This window comes from Athene noctua, chromosome 3 (genome assembly GCF_965140245.1).
Source record: "Athene noctua chromosome 3, bAthNoc1.hap1.1, whole genome shotgun sequence".
Lineage (NCBI taxonomy): Eukaryota > Metazoa > Chordata > Aves > Strigiformes > Strigidae > Athene > Athene noctua.
In genome coordinates, this window is record NC_134039.1 from 17,593,765 (window position 1) to 17,620,705 (window position 26,941).

The following is a 26,941-nucleotide window of genomic DNA, read 5'->3' on the forward strand; positions in this document are numbered from 1 at the left end:
ACGAAGTCAAGAAAGACCTATTCTTTTTTTTTTTTTTTCTTCAGTTTATTAAGCCATTTGAGGTATTTGCAGTACACCTAAAATATTATTTTACTGGTTTGTGACATCCTTTATTATTAATATAGATCACACAGGAATTTGAACAGAAATGTTTTTGCCTCTTCTTAAAAAGGCACTGTGGCATTCCATATTTCTTTCTTTTCAATATAAGAAACTGCTGAAGATGTTATACATGTGTTGGGGGTGGCATGCCAAGATTTCTGATATCTAAGAACACTAAGAGAAGTTGGCTGAAGGAAATTCTGGCTCCTTGAAAATTTAATAAATACTGGAATTCTGGTGAAATTCTAGAAGTTATGGAAATGCTACAATTCTGGAAGTGTTGCGGAATAGCAGGCAGGATGACTGACTTGCTATGGATTGATTAACTATTACAATTTGTGAGCAAAGTAATGAACAAGCTGATAAAAGATTCTGATAAATAATTAAATAATAGACTTTTAATTAATACCAGTCAACTTGATTTGTGTAAGATATGTAATGTCAAAAAAATGTGATACAATTACTTGATTATCTCCAAAGTTTTGTTTAAAAAAATTAACTTGTTTAATACAAATAACTTTTTGCATTAAATATAATTAGACTTCTGTAAATGACCAATTCCCAGCATTATGTATTAATACTTTATAGACAGTATTCTTAAAACGAGCATTATCTGTCAATGTTTACCAATTACAATTAAAACTGAAAAGTGATAGTTATATTTGAGCTTCATAGATTTTTGGTACTAGGCTTGATGCTAATAATCATTTTATAGGTGAGCTAGAATTAAGTATAAAATGACAGTCAATGGAACCTGCATGTGATAAAGAAAATATGTGTTACCTAATGGTGAGAACAGACATGTAGGTCCATTTAAATTGCTTTTTAACATGAACTCATTTACACAAAGTGCATCTGAACATTAGGCATATAAATTAGAACAATATGGAGTCTATTGTACACTGTTTTTAAAGGAATGACTTGGAAAAGATGTAGCGATGTTATGGAAAAAAGAAGTGTGACACTGGCAGCAGAGGGACTTTGGCTACATAACAGTGGAATTAATGAGTGTGAATAGAAGGAGGAGGATTTTACTTCTGTTTTGTAGCATAGTTGATACAGTCATCACAATACTCCATATAGTTCTAATATGTAGAAAATGAAATAAAAGCAATATTAAAACACCGTTTATTCCAGTAGGGGCAGTAAAAACAAGGATCCTTATCCAAAAAAAATAAGGACAGGACAATTAGGATTAGAAAGACCTGACTTTCTGACAGTGAAAGTTATTAACCACCAGGACAAACTCACAAGGATAGCAGCCAGTTCCTCATGGATTTCAATCACAAGTGGATGTCCTTTTCCTACAACCCCCCACCCCCCCCAGAATAAGTTATTGGCTTTAATGGGACCAACTGGATGTGATGTAAGTATTGGTTCTCTACAGGAAATCAGACTGGATAAAATCGATGAATTAAGCCTTGATTCTACCTACAGCAAGCTCTGGAACAATCCATGAAAGTGAAGGAGGTCCTTTAAGTAGAATAAAACAAAATAAACAGGTGAAAGATCTCCACACAACTCTTTTTGCTTGTAGGAAAAGTAATCATGAAACAGATAGCTTCAAGAGTGTTCATTCTTGGACAAATCTGATGGGTTTAGCATTACTTACACTGTTTTATCAATCCTTCTGATTTCCTCTTTCCTTATCTAGACTTCTTTTAAATTTGAGCAGTGCAATAGCATTCTTAACTTCCAGTGTTTGATGAATTCTCACCTAAATTTCCCCAAACTTCCCCTCCTCTTACCACTTTCTCATATCTTCTTGTCTTCTGAAAGTCTTTCAGGTGTGTCTCAGTATATGCAAGCTTCTTATTCCTAGCTATGTTTTCCATCAAGCAGCTTCCCAGGAGTATGTTACCCTGTTATGTTTATGGTTTTAAGATTTGAATGAACTTAGAAGAGTGAAAATAATTAGGATCTCTTTCACTATTTGCCAAGTGATTGTACAGAATGACTTACTGTCAGCAACGCCATAGGAACGTCTTGCCTTTTGCCAATATGGTCAAAGGGAAGCTTCCTTCCCTTCTCTTATTCATGCTCCTCATTGTTAAATGATGCATAGTTAAAAAACATACCTCAATGCAACTCTAGTTATGATGATCCATTATGGATCTGAAGGAGGCAAAGCAAGTTTTTCTTTTGTCCTACTTTCTGAGAACATGGGAAGCCTCCATTTGAAGAGTGTCTGTTGCTTCCAAGGAGAACAACAGAAGTAACATTAGCACATGCCTCACCTTTATCTGAGGGACAACTAGAATACAAAGCAGTCATGCAGGTTGCTCCTCTACAGCCCAGAAAGTCTGTGATTTGTTTAGAGATAAGGCTCCCCAGAATTTTTAGAGCAGAAAATATCCACTGCTTTGTTTCATGGCTTAAAATGAGTTTTCTGTTGTTCTTTTTCCTGAAAACGTAACTTGTGGTATAAGAGCAAGAATACTCTTTGATGAGAGTGAGTTTTCAGGAGTCTTAACAATACTGTCATCTCTGTCACTACCTCAATTTCTTTCCAGATGCCAAACCCAAAACTCAGATCTCAGTCCGTGTTCACAGTGAGAACATGTGTATTACAACCTAAATTGCATGTCAGGTTCTTCAGCTTGCAAAAAACCCTCACGGTGAGGGATCTGCTTGCAAACAGAAAAACGAATGAGTTACCTTTCAATTGCTTTGCTGCCTTAATATTTTGGGTCAAATTTTTACAGTGCAGAAGAGACCTAAAAGCTAAAATGAAAAGAAAAACAACAGATGGAGAATATTTATTTCTTGGGTGGGGAGCTATAGCTGAAGAATAGGATTATATCAGTACATTGACTCTACAGCCTTGTCACCACAGTAATCTGTTGCAGAAGGAGGTTGTTTCTAAAGGTGGTATTTAGCATTAAACGCAGCAGGCCTCGGGCAGCATGGGCCAGCGAGGAGAGGCAGCGGTGGGGCTGAGACCTATTGTTTCTGTAAGTGGTTGCAGGGCTGTCCAGGTGTCCTGATTTAAAGACTGCTCCTTGAGACAGGAAATTGTATCTTGTTCTGAGGTTTACTGTAATAAAGTACATAGTCCTGGGGGAATGTGCTGCTGGGCCCATGAATCACTTTATGGGCTGGCTGTTCTGACCTCAACCCTGTGATTTATTCACGCCATACCGCAGCAGGAATGGCAAAAATGTAACCAGCGCATGGTCTTCCCAGCCTCCCCCCTCCAACCCAGATGGGCCTTTAACTGGGAGGTTGCCATAAATCCGTAAATGCAGGTTTTCTCAGAGCTGGCAGTTTCACTTGTCTTGCCCGAGAGCTCTCTGTTGGGGATTTGGTGGTAGGGGAATCCTCTTGCTTCTCAGGTGTTTCCTTTGTAGTTTTGTGGCCTTGTAACTCCTCAAGTTTCTTGTGTGAAGAAGTGAAAAATCTCAGTGCAATTGTGGTAGTCTTAACTAAAATGAGGCAGCTTGAAGTATGCAAGATTTTGGTAATTCTCTTTTTCCTTTAAGCTAATAAATGGAAAGGAAGAGGCTGGCTGTTTTCAGCTCAGGATGTCACTGTTTTACAGATGTTGCCAGATGTACTCATACACTTCTTTTAAGTAACGAGTAGCATTTTCATTTATAGAGGTAGTTAAATGATGTGCTTTTGATCAAACCACAAGTGACAGGCATAAAGAGTAGATCTTGACTCTCAGCTCCACTAAGCCGTGTTTCTATTTCAATTGACCATGTTTGTTTATGTGTTTTGCAGTTAGCAGCTGTTAGTTTTAAAATTTGAATACTTTTCTTTGGTGGTGGTCTTTCCATCTCAGTTTTTAAAAGATCTATTCTGCATGAAGCATCCTTATATTTTCCTGTAAATTCATTGATCCATACACTTCAGAAAATGCTCAGAATTTTTGTTGATGTTGTGCAAAATACCTATTTTTTAAGGACAGTTGCAGGATTAAAAGTTGTCCAATTCACAGAATCACAGAATCGTCTAGGTTGGAAAAGACCTTGAAGATCATCCAGTCCAACCATCAACCCAACATTAACAGTTCCCAACTACACCGTATTCCTCAGCACTAAGTTGACCTGACTCTTAAACACTTCCAGGGATGGGTCCTCCAACACCTCCCTGGGCAGCCCAACACCAACACCTCACTGCCACGCCTAGCAACCCGTTCTGTAAAGAAATGCTTCCTAATATCCAGTCTAAACCTTCCCTGGCGCAACTTGAGGCCATTACCTCTTGTCCTATCACTTGTTACTCTGTTAAAGAGGCTCATCCCCAGCTCTCTGCACCCTCCTTTCAGGTAGCTGTAGAGGGCGATGAGGTCTCCCCTCAGCCTCCTCTTCTCCAGACTAAACACCCCCAGTTCCCTCAGCCACTCCTCGTCCGACCTGTGCTCCAGACCCTGCACCAGCTTCGTTGCCCTTCTCTGGACACGCTCGAGTCATTCAATGTCCTTTTTGTAGTGAGGGGCCCAAAACTGAACACAGGAATCGAGGTGCGGCTTTGCCAGTGTCGAGTACAGGGGTAAGATCACTTCCTTGTTCACCCTGCCTTGCAATTATATTCTGCCCCTGTCCTCTGTGAATCTCCATACAATTCAGTGTAAATCTCCACTGTATATTCTTGCCATGAATTTGTCTGGTTTTCATCTAATAATTTTAAATAGTTTAGACATTATATGGAACTGACAGAAAGAGCCATTTTTCCACTAATAGTTTGTAAATAATACTGTTCAAATGAAGAAGCAGTCCTCTTCCTTGCATTATGCTTGAATTTCTCCGTTGACCTCTCACGCTGAACTCAGCCTTGGAAAACATGCACAGTTTTTCCATAAAGTAGATAAAATTTAAACATCTTCAAATTTAGCAAGAAATTTTGTTGCAAGAAATTAACCTTGCCACAAGTCTCAGGACCTAAGTAGATGCTAAATTATGCTTCTTAACAACGGTACAACCAATTAAAGGACAACTATATCAAACAAGCAAGAGGTTACTTACAAGAAAGTATGGAAACTTCGATTTATTAAGAGTGTAGGCAGGTTTTCATGAAAGCCAGGCTCTGTGTAATACAAGCTGGTTTAAGTTTGTTTCTTCAGTTTCATATCCTTGAAATGAGTTTTTTACTTTTGCTAAGATACTAGAGTTGTATCTGTAAATTCATGTGATAATGTTTCCTCAATAAGGCAATTTTCATGGGAGTTTAAACAAAACTACAGGATAAACACAGCTTCAAATTTGTTCAATTGAAAAGGTGCTGGTAGCTGGAATGTGCTAAAATGAGATTTTTCCAGTACCCTCACATATGAATGACTTGCTCTCACTTTCAACATGTTGCTTAAGGTTCATGTACCTTTTTGTCTCATTACAAAACAGACAATAACAGCTTACTTCAAGGTTGTTGAGCGCTTTTTTTTTTTATAAAACTCTTTAAATCTGTACATGAAAAAAGTCTTCGTGAAATAGAATGTATCATTATGTTTACCAGGGATCTGATAATAAGGCATTGTCAAGGGACTGTTTCCATGGTTTAGATCAGGCTTGACAGTGCTTGTTCTGGAGAAGAGTACGCATGCTTAGTCTCCTAAACTGTTTTTACAGCATGCAGCTCCAGTTTCTTCTCATGAAGAACAGAGACTAGAGATAAAAACAGAAAAGAAGACAGTAGGATGCTCCCTACTTACTGTAGAATGTCAGTTGCTTTAAGCATCTGGAAAGCTGTTTATCTTCAGCACTATCAGAATATACTGTAGTGCCAATTCCAACAAATCTTCTGCACTAAGAGACCCGGATCTAAAAAAGGAAATTAAATTAAACCTTTCAGGCCCCTTCTGCTGCAATTATAGAACTAAATATATCCAGATTTTATCCATAGCCCCTGCCACCTGCTCCATTCCTGTCCTCAACCCTTTCAACAACTTCTGTTTGCCTAGAAACACTAATTTGGCACTACTTAAGCAGCAGTCATTGAAGCTACCAGGAGCAGGAGGCAAAGTGATGCCTCCTGCTGAATTGAAACTGCTTCCATCCTCTTTTTGCCCTGATGCTGCTATTCCTGGCCTTATCCAGACTCTTGGTGTTTCTTGTGCTCCGTTTCAATCCATCTCCTGGGCAGTGGCAGCAACCAGAAATGTCTGAAATCCAGGTAATAAGCATTAGGATTAGAGTGGAACAGATGTCAGCATTAGTGCTGCAGTTGTTACTATCACAAAACCCTGAGACATCCTTTACAGAATTAATGTAAACAGTCCCATATACTGTGTTTGACCTTGTAGGAAATATATATTTTTAGAAATTAGAAATGGTGATTCTGGAAGAGGCTCTTGCACAATTGCATAAAAGAACTCTCAGAGAAGAGGAAGAGGAAGTTAGGTGAGACACATCCAGGTTGATAGTCAGATAGACAGTAAATAATGAAAGCAATCTGTAACTCTAGCAAGAAATTTTGTTGAAACACAGAGGAAAATCGAGATGTTTGTATAAGAACAAAAAAATGAAGTAGCTGTATACAACTGGTATGTAACATGAAACCAGATGTCACAGGAATAATAGCGATTAATGGGAAATAGAATAATATTTGCTGTTGGAATGTGGGTACAAGTTCAGGAAAGCTAGAAATGAAAGTAGAAGTGGCATGTATTAATGATACTGGACCCTCTGAGGAAATAAAAAGTGATAGCATAAATGAAACAGTGTTACTTTGAGTCAAAATAACATAACGACCATAAAGGAGTTACACAAAGAGAGTGGATGATAGCCTGCTATGGATTTTAGGTGTAGAGTTGTGGTAGATGTAAATAACAAAGGAGAAGTGTGACTTTATGGGAGACATCTATTCATTGGATACAAATCAGAGAAACTGCTGGACTTGTTAACTCAATACTTAGTAGATCACCAAGAAGTAGAGTTGGTTTAAGACTTCAGGACTGTAATAAATGTTGATGATGCTAGAGAAAAAAATCATTACCAAAACCAACTTCAATTGTAGTGACCACAAATTCAGAACACTTATATTTAAATTAAAAAACTCCTATGCTAAACAAGCAAAGCTTTCAATTTCAAAGTAGTAAATTGAAAAGATTAAGAATATTAGGTAGCAAGTAAATAGGACAGAAGGACTCCGAGATTTGAGTGCAGAGGCAGCAAGGAATTTATTTAAATCAAGAGTCCAAAACTGTGAGGATTTTGCATCCCAAACAAAGGGGGAGAAGTGTAAGGAAGAGTTACAAACCTAACTAGCTGTGTATCTGCATCCAAAAAGAAATTAACAGCAGACTTTAAAATTGGTCACGAAAGAGACGTGTTTCTGGAAGGCAGAAATTACAGGAATAAAGTAAGAATTGTGAAAACTCATGCTGAATTAGACCTTCCAAAGGAAATCAGAACAAATAATAAAACATTCTATAGCCACAGATACAAAAAGATTGAGAAAAGAAGTGGAACCACAAGGCACTGTGGACAGGGCCAGGATTAGTCATAGTATGCATATGGTCCCAAAATTAAATTAATGCCTTTGCTTTGGTTTCCTATGAGTAGACAGAGAAAATATAAGGAGAGGAAGGTACAATGACATATGAGTATGTCAAGCATGGAAACAAGACAGATGCAGAAAGAAGTGAGATGAATTATACTAACTAGAAATAACAGTCATGATAGTCATTTAGCAAGAAGGTAGATTCTCTATCAGTTTGTATCCTTGATTCTAGTCTAAAGGTTGGATAGTTTTCTTAAAACTTGGGTTTCTCATATAATCAGAAACCACACTAAGACTTGCAGTATTGCTGTCATTTCTTGACTGATCCAGCTGAACTTTCTGCGATCTTTCACCTGAGGGCTGATTCATGAAGACCTAATCAAAGAACAGTTGTTTTCACTCTAGTAGTTGTGGGGTTTTAATATGTTATAGTCAATGTGATTTAATTATTTGCTTTCCATTCCTGTTTTTTGGCAGTGCTGGCTTTGGTAGCTAAGGGCTTGACACTGTCACAGCATCTTGAAGAACTGTGGTTCCTTCAGGGATAAAGAACCTGTGGTTGGATTTTGGGTTCCTCCTGTTTATTCAGAGCTAGGTTTTAACTGGATCACCGGCCTGCAGGGCTGAGACCAGGGAGGGGGCAGGAACCTGGAAATGGGAGGGCAGAACCTGGAATGGGAGGGCAGCTAGAGCTCAACCTGTACTTGACCATGTCACAAGGGAAATAAACTAGAGTTGCTTTTCTTGTAAGATCATTTCAAAATCTGGTGGGTGTATTCTGGTGGCCTGCATTGCCTGGATGAAAATTATACCTTAAGTTTGTGCTGTATTAGCACTGCTCTTAAACTGTAAATGAAAAAAGAGAGCACAGATTTCAAGACTTTCTTCTCACAAAGGCCAGCTCTGTGGAAGTTAAGAACCTTGTGAGTACTTCTATCTCTCATCCGACCAGCACCGAAGGCTGGTAAAACAAGGAAAGCTGTCTAAGAAAAAAAAGCTCTACCTTTTATAGGGACAAATCTCCCATAACATTAGGTGCCAGGATTGAAGGTTCTTTCTAAAATGTGCCATCTGAGAACTGCTTTTCACAGACAAGTAGGTAAGGCTCATATGCTATCAGTTTTGCAGCTGTGATATGCAGCAATCTCTTTTTCACTGGAGGAATTAATCAATACAAATAGTTCAGGAAAATAGTAGTAGATTGTAAAAAGTGCATCTGTGAAAGCTTTAGGTTTTTTTCTGGATATGCTGGCACAGTCTAGAGCTGTACTTCGATTCTGAATGTTCAGAGCTGACACAAGCAGGACTAGGAATTGCAAATCTTTGCCTCAGGTGGCAAAGTGGTTAAATTAAGATGGAAAGCGTAAGTAAAAGAAGGGCTAAAACACTGATGGGAAAGGTAATATAAACTATTTATAAGATTACTTGTGACCATATCAAATATGTTGAGAGAAAGGACTTCGGAAAGCATTATTATCAGTCCTAGTAAGGAATGATGCTTCTGTGATTCTAGACATGTAGGATGTTAGAGAAAATGTGTATAGGAAAGTCTAATGATGTTATCAGTATCTCTTTTATCATTGTTATTGAACAGGGACAGCACAAATGATGATTCCTGTGTCTAAAATTAACACTGATTATTATCACACCATTCATACAATGGAACATTAAAAGGGAACCTCCTTGGTGACCACACAACTCTATTCACAAATAATTTATATTTTTATCTCTTGTTTTATAGTTGTGGCCGCTTGTATGTAATGACATTGAAAAGAACAGTAAAGAGGTGTATATTCAAGAGGCCTCAATTTGCTGATGACAAACAACAGTTTGCTTAAATTTGCAATTCCTTTTTTGGCAGCTGTGAGAGTGTAGATCAGGGGTGAGAAAGATGGCTGGCATGCCATCTAGATAAGGCAAAGGTAACTTGCTGACTCAGGAAACAAGAATAGGAATGAAAGGAGTGGTATTATCCCTTTTGACTGAGGGTATAAGGCCATGTTTGGGAAATTAATTTGCAGCCTGAGGTTTGATTATTCCCAGCTGTAATTAAAAGAGCAGGTAGCACATATTGCCAAGTTACATTTTTTTCTCACTTTCTTGAAGGAGGAGGTTGCTACTGTTTCTTTTGGAGAAATGTTTTACTCACTTTGGGATACTTTGTGCTTTTCATATAGCTGCATCTTAAATACTGCAGAAATTGTAGCTGGTGCAGAGTTTGGCAACTTGAGTATTAAGTAAGGTACAGGTCTATTAGCATCTTGAAATGGTGTCCTATGGTACAACTGCCAGTATTTTTCAATGTTACTTTTAAGAACCAGATTCTGATAGCCAGAACTCTGTGAGGACTGCCTCCTCCCTGCAAAGTACTGCACATTCAGTGACCACACTGACAGGATGATAGCTGTTTATTGCCAGGATCTCAGGGTGTTAGAGACTGGAATTTACTCTTCATGTGGTTCAGAGCAGTCAGTTTCTTGATTATCTGAAGATGTTCTATAACCAGCAGAAAAGGTAGAAAAAAATGTTGAGTTTGGAACTACTGCTGTAGATGTGTTGACACAGTTTGTGGTGAAGAGTATGATGTTAGTGCCAGGGAACTGTCCCATTGGATCAGCTGTTTGTGTGTAGTATTACTAAGTATTTTTTAAGAGTTTATCACATGTGACCCACCCAAACACTACCAAACGTATGAAATCACTAAATACCATGTCCTAACACTTTTATGTTTTAAGCTGTCACCTAAATGTCTGTCTAGTTCTCAAAATACTGCAATATACTTTATTTGAATCTCTTTGCCTGGTAGTTCTTTATGCTGTTGTCACTTCATGGGAGGTTTTTTTAATTCATATGCAAATAATACAGTTCTTATTGTAATGGTGATTCACTGTGTAAGTCTTACAAATGTCTCTAATAGAAAAGCATTAAAAGCTTTGATCAGCATTTTCTGCAGGCCTTGAGTAAATTCAGTGGACTGAAATCAGATAACTGAAGCAAGTGCTGTGCAAGTAGCAGCTCTTTCCTTCTGTGGTGACTGATGCCCTTATTGCTGGAGTTAGTAAACAGTTTATGAAACAGCAGATGCTTTCTGGTTTGAAGCTTTGTGTATTAAAGGCATAACAACCAGAATTACAGTTGATATTAGTATGCCAGATTGAAAATTCTGGCACGTCAGTTATCCATCATGGAAGAGCATCAGTCTCTGTTGAAGGAACTGACTGGATTGCTATGAGATTGTAGCTACCTGAGCTCTCCAAATTTGTGCCAGACCCTTAAATGCTGTAACTTTAATGCCAGTTGGAAGGAAAACAGATTTGATCCCTGTAATGAAACTAGGCCTGATGGAATTATCCCAGTTCCTCGGTGACATTAAAAGCAAAGCTGATGATGATCTCAATATTGCTTTTATATTATCTCATTCACACTTTCAGAAATAATCCACATAGGAAGAAATCTCATAATTTGAAATAGAATTATATAGAAGAGTGTATTTGTACTTGGCGCTGGTGAGGCCGCACCTCGATTCCTGTGTTCAGTTTTGGGCCCCTCACTACAAAAAGGACATAGAGTTGTTGAACATGTCCGGAGAAGGGCTACGAAGCTGGTGCAGGGTCTGGAACACATGTCCTATGAGGAGCGGCTGAGGGAACTGGGATTGTTTGGTCTGGAGAAGAGGAGGCTGAGGGGAGACCTCATCACCCTCTACAGCTACCTGAAAGGAAGCTGCAGAGAGCTGGGGATGAGCCTCTTTAGCCTAGTAGAAAGCAACAGGACAAGAGGTAATGGCCTCAAGTTGCACCAGGGAAAGTTCAGACTAGATATTAGGAAGCATTTCTTTCCAGAAGGGGTTGTTAGGCGTTGGAATGGGCTGCCCAGGGAGGTGGTGGAGTCCCCATCCCTGGAGGTGTTCAAGAGTAGGGTCGATTTAGAGCCTAAGGATATGCTGTAGGTGGGAACTGTGCTAGGCGAATGGTTGGACTAGATGATCTCCAGAGTCCTTTCCAATCTAGATGATTCTGTGATTGTGTATTTATAACATTTCTGTATGGAATTTGTGTTCTCTCTGACATATGTAAACATATTCTTTTAATAAATATGTGTAGTTTTTATATTTTGTAGCATCATTAATTCCGCGCTGTTTACAGCCTGTTATTCTTTCTGATTATACAGCTGATAAATATTCCAGCATAATGATCCAGAGAGTTGTGCTGCAAAGTACAAAACTGATTTTTAAAATTCACTTCCTGTTATGTTTTACCAGAAGGATTCCTCTCCTTTACTAGGAAGAAGCTGTGAAGGAATTGCATGGTCTCCTGAAACCAAGTGCTATAGAGAACCATTTAAAGACATCTTGATTCTATTATTTGTAAGCCAGAGGACAAACTCAGCTACCCTGGTAGTTAAAACATTTTTAGTGTTGTGGATGAACCTTTTTTATTACTACTTATTTGACTTAACTTGCTACAGCTTATTATCCAGGAATACGGCATATTGGTCCTGAAGTGCTGAGGCTTACTGAGTAGTTAGAAAGTCTCATGTCCCCATTTGCAAAAATATGCTGTGGTTCACCAAAGAGGAAAAAGAGGAATGAAACAAGACTGGTGTCTGCAGTACTCCAGAGGGATGTGTTATGGTTTTCACTACACTGCACACTAGGGCGTTTTGGTGCTAATGGGACTGGTAACTGAATCTGTATGAGCTGTAGTTCCATATTTTCCAGGTTCATTCAAAAACTTGGCCACTCAAACTATGAAATCACTCATTTTTTCTCACCCAAGCCCATATAAGAGATCTCATGTGTGCTGTGTATGTCTTTTTCTAGGGCCTCTGTAAGAATATGTATGAGATCCTAGCACCTGCTATTTTTACTAAAGGCACTGCAGTCGAAGTATTCTGTAAGAAAAATATTTTTCAGCATCTGAAGTTAAATGCTGTACAATTCTTTAACCCTTCTCTGCTACAGAAATATTTAGAAAATACTTTTTTGCTAGATGCCTTGTTATTTCTACAATCTGTAGTATTAGTAATATGTAATAGTTCTGGCTTACAGTATAGTATATTGTTCTGATTTTTAAGCTTTCATTCAAAAAAAAAAAAGGCTGTTTCTGTCATTGAGGAACATTCTTAAAGCTTTGCCTGTACTGAAAACCAAGCTGCAATTTAAACTGTTGCCATCTTGCCCAGTTATCTTTCCAAAATCAGACATTTCCATTCAAAGTCTGAAGGAGATGTGCCTTTGCACACTATTCTCTGTTTTGTATTGACAAAAGTGTTAGGATGGCCAGTAAATGCAACAGGACATCATCAGGAATGCTTCAAAGACTCACGATATTTGGCATCAGAAGAATTCAGCCATGGCAGTTTTCAGTGGCTTCTGCTTTGCAGTCATCGCTGCCTTCCATAAGAGGTTTCAGTCCTCTGGATCCATCAGTATCTCAGAGTTGGTGTCATTCATTATCACTACGTCCTTGGCATCACCTACAAGACCTCTCAGTCCCAGGTGAACTGCAAACAGAATGGAGACCATGGATGAGTCAGAAGTACTACAGAGGCAGCCCTACTGCCATATAACTGTTCTGCAGCCATCTATTTAAAAGACAAACTTATCTTTCTTTGCATTATTTTTTTAAGACTGCAAACAGAGGAAATAATGTTGATATTGGTCTTCAGATATGAACCTATTGGTCTTGATACCACTCCAGTCTGTGGTGGTCAGGATCCACATTCAGTGAAAGGCATAAATAGAAGAAAAAAAAAAATCCTCCTCTTTTATCCAATTCAGAGTTAATGCTAAACCTCTTCTCACTAGATTTCCTACACTATTGCCATTTCAGCTTTCCCTTAGTAATACTCAGAATGTTTTAAAGCCTGCTTACTTCTTGTGAGTTGCTGTACAGCTCAGTTCAGGCTACAAATCCTGCCCAAATGGAGAGATAAATAGGCAGTTTCTCCCCTGCTGAGCTGCTGTTGCCACAGCTACCATGATCTGAAATACTGAACTAACTTCATTGAGCTGTGTTTATGTAGTGACTCTGGCATTAGCTAGCATTTTAAAAGATCAGCCATCTTGAGTTGTGCGGCAGGTACATGCTTTGCCTGCCTATTAGAACATTTCAGACCTCCAGTGTTGTGAACTGAAGACACGCAGTTTGCTGAAGAAACTTAAGTCTGTACCACTGTCTCTTACCTAAACAGAAGCTGAGCCTCTACTGCAGCCTTCACTGACTGCACTTCTGACAGATAGGTTTGTTCATGTGCTACTAGTGCCATTCACACAGCAGCCTGTTTTCTCCTTGCCACCTCACCTGTCTTACAGCATGTTCTTCTGGTCTCCCTTGGGGATAACAGCTCTCAAGAAGGGAAACAAGTCCATTTTGTACCACTTTTCAATCACAAATCTTGTCTTTTGCTTGGTGATACTTGGTTTTTGTGCTCTTTTAGAATAATTTTAGCAATTCCAAGCTCTGCTGAGAACAGTAACACAGAATCACAGACATGTCTTCTTTCAGCACAGCTGACACTGAGACCTACACTTCTGCCATATGAAACAGTAAACATTTAACTTGCAGAACTCAAAAATGCTGCTGCAATGCATGTATCACATCACGGGATATTTTTCTTACTTTGGTTCAAACTTCATCTTGTTTCAGTTCCAGAAAACAGTCAGAAAGCCACAATGCCTGTCACCCCACTTCTTGACCAGCACCTCTGTCCTACACATGGAATAGCACTGAAGTTTTGGCCAGTAGAGTGTTTTTTCCTAAGGCATGGTGGCAAAGATTGTTCAGCAAAAAATAAATAATGGACTGCTATCCATATTTCATTGTCCTGGTCCTAGAATTTTCACTTAAGAAGCAGAGATGGGCAGCAGAGGATTTGATTGCAGGAGGTGCTTTACGTGCTATTTGAGGCACCTCCAATTTCCATACCAGAGTAATGGCTATATAGATACTGTTACAGAGATATTCTTGGCTCTGGTCCTGAATCATCAGAGAGGATTGTGGGTTTACTATTAAAAGAATAAGTGTTTCTTTAGAATCAAAACAGATTAAAGAAAGTGAAAATTACCAGAGCTCTAAGCCAGCCTGTCTTTCCCAGGATACCGATAGCTAGAAAAAAACAGAGGTCATGGATCATGTTCTGTCACTTCACTCTATTGATATTTTTCATGTTTCAGGCAGACATCCAAAACTGGATACTTTTCCGTAAAGCGAAAGGAACAGAAACAAAATGGCACTAATAATGCCACCCATTATTGGTCATTCCCACACCTAGAATCTTGACTGCAACTGGGAATCTGATGTGCATTTCTCCTTCTATTCCTTTCTTCTATTCTTTGTCTTCATTAAGTCAACCAAATATTTGTATTTCTTCATAGCATAAATGTATTTAGAGTGTCTTTTGATTATCCTAAAGTATCTAAAAAATTGCCTAACTTTGTGGTGTCATGTCTTGAAAGACAAAGAATAATTTAAAGTGCTAGTTTTTCTAGATATGATCTAGGCAGGATCCAAGTACTCTCTAAACTGGATCTGTCAGATTTTTTATATGCTGGTAGTCTGCTTAAAGCAAGTTTACTCTCTTAGCATGTACAAGAAACACCTGTATAAATCCAGAGATAAATTCTACCCACAGAAAGTTCATTGTGTAAGTCTATTCTGCTGTCAGGTGGTGAACAATTTTGTCTGTTGCGAAACACACCTTTTCCTCTTGAAATAGATGGTTCTTTCACATTTTTTGATACAGGATATATGGCTTTGGTTGAGATCCTGCTAACAGCAAACTTTTGTGTATGGGTAGCTTCAACAAAACTCTAGCAATTATTGGAGTGACTGAGGGGATGAATAGAGATCACATCTTAGCAGTGATGTTTTTATGCTCTCGTTTCTCCTGTTTTGCAGTGAGAGAGGTCTTAAGCTTTCACAGTCATAAATATTTCTAAGAGCTTGGTTGCTGAATGGGATCAGAGAGAAGCCAGGTCTTACATCAATCACCCTCTTTTCACCTAAACCCATAATGTGTAAGAAAAAGTTGTTTTTCCATCCCAGCTATCCCTCATCTGAAAGCAGTCATGGACTTTCTCATCACAAAGTCTATTTTCACCCATTATCTTAGCAAAACTTCATTCTTTTCAAGTGAGAGCAGTATATTTTTTTTCCACTTGTAAAAAATAACAAGAGCTTTTTAAATGTGGTGTCTCACTGTATAAATCTCAAAGAGAAACAACCTCAGAACCTGGCGGTTTCTGCTCCAGGGCTGTGGAGACAGTGTGCCTTTCACAAGGAGCGGCTGAGGGAACTGGGGTTGTTTAGTCTGGAGAAGAGGAGGCTGAGGGGAGACCTCATCGCCCTCTACAGCTACCTGAAAGGAGGGTGCAGAGAGCTGGGGATGAGCCTCTTTAACCAAGTAACAAGCAACAGGGCAAGAGGGAATGGCCTCAAGTTGTGCCAGGGAAGGTTTAGACTGGATACGAGGAAGCATTTCTTTCCAGAGTGGGTTGTTAGGCATTGGAATGGGCTGCCCAGGGAGGTGGTGGAGTCCCCATCCCTGGAGGTGTTTAAGAGTCGGGTCAACCTAGTGCTGGGGGATATGGTGTAGTTGGGAACTGTTAATGTTAGGTTGATGGTTGGACTGGATGACCTTTAAGGTCTTTTCCAACCTAGATGATTCTGTGATTCACATAACTGCAGGAAAAGTGCTGTACTGGCTACTACCTAGCTGGGTTAAAAGGTTGTAGGCCTGAGCTGCACCTCAGAGGTTTGCCATCTTCTCAGATCTGTCAGCAGTACTGCACATGTAGTTGCTTCCTGGTCCCATTCTATTAAAAAAATGTGTTGAGGGTTTTTGTTGAGAGGCAAAACAGTATTGTTCAGACTTTTTAGAACAAGGTCAGGAGCAAATATATATGCATTTATTCTCACAGATTGAAGAAAGAATTACTTAAGTAGGTATCCAGGACAGTAAGTTCTTTGTCCAGCTGAGCTGCAGCCAGTGCAAGCTATCTGACTACATCCTATATATTTAGGTACGCATCTCCCTGCAACCTTGATCTAAGCCCTGAAGTACGTGATGAAGCTATTTCACTCTCTGTCCTCAGAAAAATTACAATATGAAATACATCTTTTCATGCTCACCAAGGCATTTTAACAGGTAAAGATTTCTGTACTCCAGTAGTACCAGTCCTTTCCCTTTTCAAGCCTTCAAGTGCAGTATGTTAGATGCATATGTTCAAAACACCAATATTAAATAAAAGTATTGTCCATTTGTCCTGTTCTTCAAATGTTCTCAGTCATGTATTCTTTCACGTGAACCTCAATGAGTTCTTTTTGGAGCAAGTATTTTTGTTTTAGCCACAATTACAAATTCCTAACTAAGATTAAGTTAACTTGTTTAGAAAGAAGATATAGGGAAAAAAAGAGAAAGCTATTTTATTACAAATAAACTCTGCACAGGGAGTGTTAATGGGTGAATTAGAAAAAGGAGATTTAGTGTCATTGCTACCCTTAACAGTTTGCCAGTGTGATCCTAAGTCAGCAGATTATGATGGGTCTTCATTTAAAAAAATCTTGACAAGAAACAGAAGGATATATTGGTATAATTAAAAGCAATCTTAATAGTTTACATTAAGCGTCTATAACTTTTCTCATGTGTTTAATAAAAGACTAAGCATTATGGCAATGTTATTAGCATAATAATTACTATTGACATGATTAGCAGAATAGTTTTAGCACAGGTGATTGTTTTTTAAAAATCATTCTCTGAAATTAGCAATTTTCATATGCTTAACTAGAGCAGGTAAAAATTTGGATTATTTGGGAATTTGGAATTTTTAGTACTTTAACTGCATTTGCAACTAAATTTATAGGTGGAAGGTAGATAGGAATTCTGTAATATTCAAGAGTTTGTTTTTCATCATCACTCCTGCATGATGCTATCTTTCACACTGACACAAATGGTTAGGACCTCATTTTATTCATTCTTTGCAAGGTGATGAGAGGTAGGACAAGCCACCCATATTGGGCAATAAGGCCAAAGTTTTCTTTTATGTCCTGTTGCACATCCTGATTTGGCCACACCAGCTAAAGGTGAGAATTAAGATCAAAGGACAGAAATAGTTGTTTTTCCTAACTTAGAGGAGTTCTTGGAGTTAATTTGAGAACTGCTGTTTTATGATCAGGGCTATTGTCTTTGCCTGCTCTCTTCCCAGTATCTGTAAAATATTTCTCAATTCTATTTGTAAGAGGTTTTTTGCTATTTGGAAAGAGTATGGCATGGTTTCTATGTCTAGTCATTATAGTGCTTGAGCCTCAAGATCTTCCTACAGAATGTTCTTGCTTACACCATTTCTGCAAGGCTATAAAAGGTTTGTGATGAGGGCATGCCTACCTTTGTCTTAATTGCTTAGGACATGCATCCAACAAGTTCATTATGTTGGTTACAATAAAAGTCAAATAATAGCTCAAGCATCCTTGAAGGCATCTATTTCAACATCTGTCACATAGCACAGAAGTGTCTGTGTTTTCATTTCCTTCTGGGAATACACTGTATTGTTCAAGTGATTTCAATAAACTTGTCACATACCACCTTCCTTCTAAAATAGCTGCATGAATAGGCAGTATAACCTAATATAGTTTAACACAGAAGTCTTATGATTAGTCCAGTATTTGTGCACATACTCTCAAAATTTGTTCTGGAAATGTTTAGAACATTATAAAGAATGAAAATGTTCAGCCAAAGTAATAATAAATGGTAGTTATTAAAAACTGAATAGCTGAGTGCAGAATAATAATATATTATTATATGTTTTTCTTATCCTATAAGCAATAATTTTGTATCAGCACAGTCATTTAGGGGGAGGTGGGTGGGTCTTGACTTCCTGCTCTACCAGTGGACATATAACCATGACAAACATATTTATTACAGCTCTTCAGACTTGCGCACTGCTACAGCATTTCTGGTATGTTCAACTCTTTGTAGAGGCTTCCTCTAAGTTTTGCAGGATAATAATGTATATATATGTTTTTTTCAGACAAGAAGCCCTTCTTGCTGCCATTAGTGAAAAAGATGCCAATATTGCTCTGCTAGAACTTTCATCCTCTAAGAAGAAGACCCAAGATGAAGTGGCTGCACTGAAACGAGAGAAAGACCGTCTTGTGCAACAGCTCAAGCAGCAGGTGGGTAGAGGAGAGCTAGGAAAGAAACAGTTTAATAATCTGATGTGAGTTTATTATCTTGATTTTTGGAACTAATAATATATAATCCTGTCATATGTTGGGATAGAAAGTGCATAAATAACAATTTCGAACTAACTACTGGTCATGAAGTCTGTAAAACATGATGGGGAAAGAAAAAGTCTCAATGTTGAGGGAAGTTTCTTTGTGTCACTGCCTGAGCAGTTAACGTGTGATAGAATGTATAGGAAACTGAATGAAAAGGACACCAGTTGTTATCTTCTACAGGCATAAAAACCCCACAGATTCAGGGAAATGTAGTGATACTTCTTTTGCTGGTCTGTATTTGCCTTGTCAGGGAAAAATCATACATGGAAGAAAATTCTCCTTGCTGTAAAGCTCAAATATGAATGTGTTAAACCACACCGTCTCTACTGTAATTTCTAATCTTTGGCAGGAGCACCAGATGGGAATGCCAGCTACGAGAGTGAAATTTGGGAGGTCTCATGCTCGTAAGGAGATTGGTTCTTTCCTATTTCTGACCTCTCCCATTTCTAAGATCTTTTTGTGTGGGCATAACAATCAGAAAAAGTGTATTTCTGTTCAAGCATTTATTACTGTGTTTCAGTATTGAATACAATGTGAAAAATACATTGCTAATGAAACGCAGAGGAAGCAAAAGGCATCCCTGGCAATAAGAGATTTAGGATCTGAAGAATCTCTGTAGATTTTTCACGTCAGCACTTCTGGTGGGTTTTTCTGAGTTATTCCTTTGTCATGTTCCCTGTAACAGCACATATGCTGCTGCCAGTCCAGTATCAACATCTTCAGTGCCACCGTTTTAATCTTCATAGAGTTTTGTGTGCAACATTTCATCTGCCAACCAGATGATTTCTGTTGCTGTTGAAGACAGACAAAAACAGGTGTGCTTTCTGATAAGAGATTTCTCTGCTTCTTCCTTAGGAAACACAAGTAGGTTATTGGCCATGAATTTTTAGGATAACAATTATGTAATGTTTAATTTATGCACAGTAATTTTGATTGTTATACCAGCAAATATACGATATATGAGCAAGAACTATAGTTTACAGTTTTGTATTAATTACTTTTGAGCAGCAGTTGTAATTACTTTATCAGCCAGATGGTCTCCTACAACAGGATTCAGAAGTGATCACAGCAATGTACTTTTTTGCTTCCTGTAATTGTCTGTAAGTGTAGCAGCATTAATATACATTACCACTCATTCCAAAAGAAATTGGAACTTTATTGTCGGTTCTTGTTGTCCTAAGTAAATTCTAGTCCTTTCACACTCCTTGCCCCTCCCAGTTTCCTTCAGATGATCCTGTGTAGATAGATGGAACAATCTTTAGTGTTTCGTGGTGTTGTTTTTCTGATGAAAATTTGTGTATAATTAATTTATATATTAAGGTTGTGATTATCTGTAATGACTTAGGTTTCCGGTGATTTTTTTAACGTTGTGGTTCATATAATTATTTTTCAATGTTGATAAGACTTAAATATCATATTCTGTTCCTGAAAAGACATGGCCATTTCCCTTAAGGATGCCCATTCTAGGTGGTTTTCTATATAGGTCTGGGATACTTAATTTCCCAAATAAACTAAAATTATAAAGGAAATTAATTTGAATTTTTTTTTGAAATGAAGTCAGACCAATTCTGAGCTGGTGTTGGAGCAATTGTCCTTTTTCAAAGAATATCCAAGTGCCTTTGAACTTTCTGGTTCCAAAACTGCCATCAGCTATAAAGGCTCGTCATTGTTTAAGATTGTCATCTTAAAAAAAAAATGAAGGCAGAAAGTAATCTCAACACACCTGTGCTATGAGTACTATAAATACAATCTATATGTAAGTGGTATAAGTATAAATATTAAATCACAGCCAATGGGGCTGCAAGGTATTCTCCAGTGCATCCCCAATCCCCGAGACAGAATAAATTGTTATATATAAACAGTTTAAAATATATTTGAACCATATCTGAGAAATATTTATTTGACTAATGCATCCTCCTTAAAATCTATCCTACATCTTAAGGATGTATCATTATGTATCATTTTTTATCATTTTTTTGCATGCAGCTTCCAATGTATTGAAAGAAAAGCTCAAAGTTTCTTATCATGGAACAGTAATACCACCTCTATAAGTTGTAGGGGATCTGAAATTGATTTTTTCAGTACCAATAGTTTTGATATGTACTTTTTCTACATCAGTTCAAATCATACCAACTTTGACAGCTCCAGAATAGGAGATGGGTCAGAAGAGAAGGCTATGAGATTTTACAGGATCCTCATTACTGATATAGTCAAAGGGAATCTCATTTTTCCACATACTTTGCAAATAATCTGGGTGCTTGGCCCTTGTGATCCTCTTCAGTTATTACAGGTCACCATCCTCATATTTTCCAGCAAAACAATTGTGCTGCTTCATCAGTTTAAGCTTTCTCTACATGGACCCTTTGCTACATCTTGAGAACAAAGGTCCATCTGTGTTTACTAGCTCCACAGGACTATATAGCATTTCGGGAACTTCCTAAAAGTTTAGCTGTAATTCCTAGATTTACAGTAGAAATTGTGAATGAAAAATCTTTCAGACTTTCAGGTGTATTCAAGAAAGGGAAGTGATGCCAGATTAATCCAGATCTTCTGGAAGACTTCTGGAAGCAGTTCTGGAGCCTAAAAAGTTTATTCAACCCTTCAGATTCAGAGCTGGAATCCTGACCTCAGTAATTCCTTCTGCCTTTAACGTTGTTTCAGAGCTTCTGAACTCCCTGACAAGTATTTCAGTCCATCCCATTTCTAAGAAATGCTTAGGTTTTTTGGTGGGAAAGCACCTCTTCGTTGGCTGGCAGGCACAGTTGACTAAAAGATTCCCATTTCCATGTACATAGGATGCAAATAGAAATGCTGAGAAATATCGGAAGGGGATGGTTTGTGCGAAGAGTTATGTGTACTGTGGTAGGTGCCATAGGCCTGACTGCTGAATCTCACTGCAAACTGGAAAGAACCTCTGACAGAGATAACGCATTGGGAAAGTAGTTTTCTGACTACTCTGCCATAGTGAGTCTGAATGCATCCAAGTATATACGATAGGATCAGATTACGCCTTATCATTGCTTGTGCTGATTATCATTGAGTTGCTACACTGTTAGCAGACTGGCTTCATGTTAACTGACCTTTCTTAGAGTGTAGATACAACTCTCCCTCAAAACAAAAACTCATTCTACTGAGGACCCTCAAGTTACTTCTTGAAAAAAACCTCCAACTTCTTCGACCTTGCAATTTCAGATGATCTTTATTTATTTTAAAATATTGATGGAGACACAGATTCATCAAGGAAGGGTTGTACAGATTCTGGAGGACTCTGGCTATTCCTTGCTTTAACTCTCCTTTCTCCCTTCCCAACACTCATGTTCCTGGTCTCACACAGAAAGGGTATTACTGTGAAAGAGAGGGAAGGAGTCCTGCCAAAGACATTTTCGTTCTTTAATTTCTTTAAATATGTGTATTAAAGTTTGGATGAAGAGAAGTATTTTGGAAAGAGGATATGGCATCAATGTTGTTTTAATTTAGAGTTTCTAGACTCTGCAGGAATGTGCCTCAATATAGAGACCATTTCCTAATGAGGCACTCGGCATTGACCAGGCTTTCCAGTAAATGGAGCTGCCTGTTTCATATTGGTTGTCAGTTTGTATGAAGGATTTCCTCTATCATCGGAAAGGCAGGCCAATTGCAGGGCGAGGGTCACCAGCTAATGTGGTCCCAATTTACTTCCTCCCAGAGTACTTTGTCTCCATGAGTAGTTCATGGAGAAGCAGTGGTTGGGAGGCTGCCTCACCAGAGGGGGCTGGGGCTGATGCAAGAGACCAGAGCTGAAGGTTGTCTAACAAAGTCCAGATGTAGCATGGCGAGCGCCAGCCAGCAAGCTCAGATTATACACCATACAGAAGCTCTGTGATATGTGTCATGCTGGAATTGACAGAGACCCAAGGAGCTTTGGCCTGCTTTGTGGCAGCACATCCACCAGTCATCTGTTAGAAAGTAGCCTGTTTACCATTTATTCCTTTCCTCGTCAAGCTAAGTTTTAATGTTCAGGATGTATTTATCATAACAGGGCAAAGCGCTACTCTGCAGCTTTCAGTTGTAAAGGGAAGACGTATCCGAATGGGCTGTGGTTTTCCTGTCTGTGGGCTTTGTGTCTTAAACGCTTGAGGTTTTCAATTAGGAGCTGTTTGGAGCAGAGATTGTCATTTTCTGTGTTTGTACAGTGTCTAGCACAGTGGGGGCCCAACTTGACCAACATCACTAGGCACTACTATGCCATAAATGTTAAGTAATAGTGGTGAAATTTTTAGGAGGCTCTGAACTGTATCAGTGCCTGTTTTCTGAGAGCTTGGCATATTACTCAATTGAATTGTCTGTAAATCACTTTTATTCACTTGTATTATTGTATAATGTTTCATAATTATTCCTGATTCTTTTATAATACCCAGTAGCAAAAGTTACCAGAAACTAGCTTGATTCAGTGTTATTGATGACGGGATCTCAAAATTGTCATTTTAAGTGGCGTAACTCCAGGTTAGATTAATACTGGGTACATTTTTATTATGTTGCCTTTTCCTAAATAACAGTAATTTTCACATCAGTTCCTCAGTCTTTTAAGAACGTGTTGAGTTTTGATCCAACACTTTAGCATTCTCAAGAACCACCTAGCTAAGCTTTCTCCATATTCCATAAACATATATTTTCTTCTATCACATAGATTGTAATGAAAAATATTGAATAGTACTGGGCTCAGGACAGAGCTCCACTTAATTTATTCTGTTATACCTACAGGTAGAACAGGTAGAACAGATTGCAATCTGTTCTTAAAGACAATTAGTGAAGGAGACCTTCAGTCTTGGGAAGACTTTTCTGTGACTCATAAAGGACTTATTTCGTTGTGCTTTTGAAGCAGTCCTTTTGGTTTACACAGTGTTATCTCCTCTGTGTTATTCTCTAAACCAGGCAGTCTCAGTTCTTCCAGTTTTCCTCTATATTGTTTTCTATATACCTGATCACTCCAGTTGTTCTTATTTAGATTTTGTTTGATTTGTCTTTCTTTCTTCAAGTGTGGGATCTGAAACTGGACAGAGCTTGAGAGAAGGCCTTATCTGAACTTGTTCATGAGCATGTCATGTGAGACAGTGTCAGAAACCTTAATGGAGTCTTACAAAACCTCACCAGTCCCCACAGGCTCCCAAAAATAACTATTAATAGTTTTCATTATAGTAGATGAACTCTTTCCTAGTATAGTATAGTCAGAGCTAGAAAATTTGAAGACCTCTGATTTTTTTTAATATCATCTCATTTGTTATTTTGCTTTTCTGACCTAAAATTATATACTCTGAGTATTGAAATAAATTTTGTTAGTCACCTGAGTACAGTTTTTAGTGAAGACTGACACAGAAAGGGCATGAGCACTTTGTGCTTCTTGGCTTTATTTTTTGATAGGTTTCACTTTTGACTAAGTAGAAGATCAGCCTTTGTCTTCAGCTTCCTTTTTCTTCTAATATACATCTCTAAGGTCTACTTTTTCTCCCTAAGTACTTCCCTCACCTTCCCTGTTCTTGCTGTTTGCTTATACTTAGCAAAAAGAGCTTCTTTCTATTTTAGTGAAGGGAGATAAGAAACCTCATGCTATTGAAAGTATGGGGTATGTAGTCAGCTTGCTTGCCATTCAGAGGAATTTTTAATACCTGTTTTTCCCTTCTACTTCTTTCTCCTCATCATGATCATTCCTTCTTCTGTGGGCCAGCATGAATTGAGGGGCTCTTACTTACCATTCCCATAAAGTGAGAGGAATTATTTGGCGATGGCTAGTGGTATTAATAGTTAGCATTTATGAAATATTTAATACATACTTCATCTAGCCATTCAAGTCCCAAAGCTGTTTTCTCTGTGCTACTTTGTGCTTCTTCCTTGCAAAGATGTTTTTTTTTTCCTTATGAGGCCAAGGTACTGCAAAGATTTTGTTTCTCAAGTAAATGTGGTTCATGGGATCATGAGGAAAAGGAAAGAATTTTAGATTCCAGAATAGCTTCTCCCCCCAAAAATGCTATTTTTCCACTGTTACTTGTTTCCCTGGAAACCCTGCACGCTGACACCTGACACTCCTCTGCTGTGAACTTTTCCGAAGTGAAGTTCCACTGGTTGAAGTCATTTCTTTTTGTAACAGGAGAATGTAAAACAGGTCAAAGGAGACTGACAGGCAAGCGGTTTCCTCTTACTGCTGTTGTGCAGCATTGGCATGACCACACTTCTGGCAGTTTTAACTACCACCCTGCCTGATGAAATGAAACAGATTCTGTGAGGCATGCAGTTCATCTTTGCTTTGCCTTAGCTGCCCTGTTTTGAAACCATGTCTGATGAGAGTGATTACCCTATTAGCAAATGAATTTCTTCTTCAGGTGACATGGATACAATTGCTGCAGGTAATTGCTGAATGTGATGCTGTTTCTGTGACACAGCTACCATCATTCTCTGACAGCATCTGAGAGTTCCCAGCACTGTGCCCACTGAAGTTTAATGAGTGGAAGTATCTTTCAAACCACTGTCAGAAGGGGACTTAGGTAGTCTAGGAAGATGTAGTTACGTTGTCTGAGTGTGGTGGTGTTGGCTTCTTTATAGCTGAGAAAACAAGTTCAAGTTTGAAACAAGTGATGAGATTCGGGGCAGTCAGATCCATCTTTCTGTATTGATCTCTTCACCACAATACCTACATATTTGCACTAGCAACAGTGGAAATAGATGTAAAAGTGGGGAAAGAAAACCTATGTGATAAGAAAGTTAAGGACAGTCAGACAAGTTTGAAGGAGATTTCCATGTCAGAGGTTCCTGCATGTATTGGGCAGAATAGCGGGTACTCTGTGAATTCTGGTATTCTCTGAATGCCAGGTTAACCTATTTGAAACAGGAACAGACAGATTACAGTGCTTTGCCAGGAAATTTTCAAATAATAGTGAAGCATTTTGAGAACTGTTGTCACTTGTAGTGGACTTGGTACCTAAACAGTGCAGTTGCAAGCCTTGTTTACACACTCTGTGGTATGTAGAGTCAGTGTAAAGTAATCTTGTTTTTCAGGTTCATGTACCACCACTATCTAGGGTCAAATGCAGCTTTACAAAATTTAAATCTACTGGCTTTACTATACAAAGGTGCCAAATTATATAGTTTTTATAGTATATTCTTAGCTGTACTGACAGTGTAGCTGGCATACATGTGAGCAGGCAGAAGCGGGGAAAATCATTCTGTACACTTCCTATTCAGGAAGCTATTGGAGTAGAACCAGAAGAAACTTCTGGCTGAAGTGAATACATATCCACTAATTGGCTCTCATCAAGCATTGCCAGCTGTCAAATTTAAGCATTGTGGCTGTTGTTAAAGGCCTGTAATCCACCCAGATTATCAATCACAACGCTATTTGTTTTTACCAGGCTTTGCTCCTCAGTAATTGTTTCTGTCAAGGGGGGATGTCTGCCAGGGGGTGACCCCAACACCCTGACAGCAGCCAAGTAGGCACAGAAAGTAAGGCTTTGTCATACCCTTGAACAGCACTTCTGAAGCACAGCAGAAGCCCTCGCAGATTAAAAGAAAGCACCTTCTCCCTGCCATGTGCTCCAGACTTTTCTCCCATCACTTCTAATCATCTGTTACCACAGTAAGAGCACTCAGGGCAGTGTCAGCTTTCTTTTCTGGAGCAGCATTTAATCTTCCTGTGGTATTACTTATACTCTCATTCCCCTCTCCCTCCTCCTTTTACCTTTACCCTCTGCCTCTTGTATTACTAAATAATAACATATTCAGGTTATCTCCTTGCTGTCACTGGCTTCACAGCACTAGAGGAGGAAACTGCCTGTTGGCCCTGCTGTAAACAGCCATGTCTGCTTTGTTTGTGCCTTCACTCATATCTCGGATGGTATTTTCTAGGGCATTGCAATGGCGACTTTGTGGGCTTGCCTGACGGGGAAGATTCTTTGCCTCACTGAGAGGTTGAGCTTTAAGGTTTATAAAAGTACTTTGGAACTTGGTTGACAATACAATACTTGCTACCTTTTCTTTCTAGACATTCATAAAATTTTTTAAAGTATTCTATAGATTTGTATTTCCCAAGTTCAATCTCAGTTTTCAAAAACCTGTTTCAGTCTATTAGAAATATTCCTCCATTTATTGAT

The 26,941-nt window shown here is 38.6% G+C and overlaps 1 protein-coding gene across 15 annotated transcripts in view; it reads left to right on the forward strand.

Annotated features, from left to right (window-relative positions):
- ERC1 (ELKS/RAB6-interacting/CAST family member 1) overlaps positions 1-26,941 on the forward strand; it is a 298,605-nt gene that overhangs the window by 224,131 nt on the left and 47,533 nt on the right. For all 15 annotated transcript variants that reach the window (XM_074902123.1, XM_074902127.1, XM_074902132.1 and 12 more), the window contains one exon: positions 18,575-18,719. In XM_074902123.1, coding sequence (XP_074758224.1) covers positions 18,575-18,719 — 145 coding nt within the window. The remainder of the gene's footprint in view (positions 1-18,574; positions 18,720-26,941) is intronic.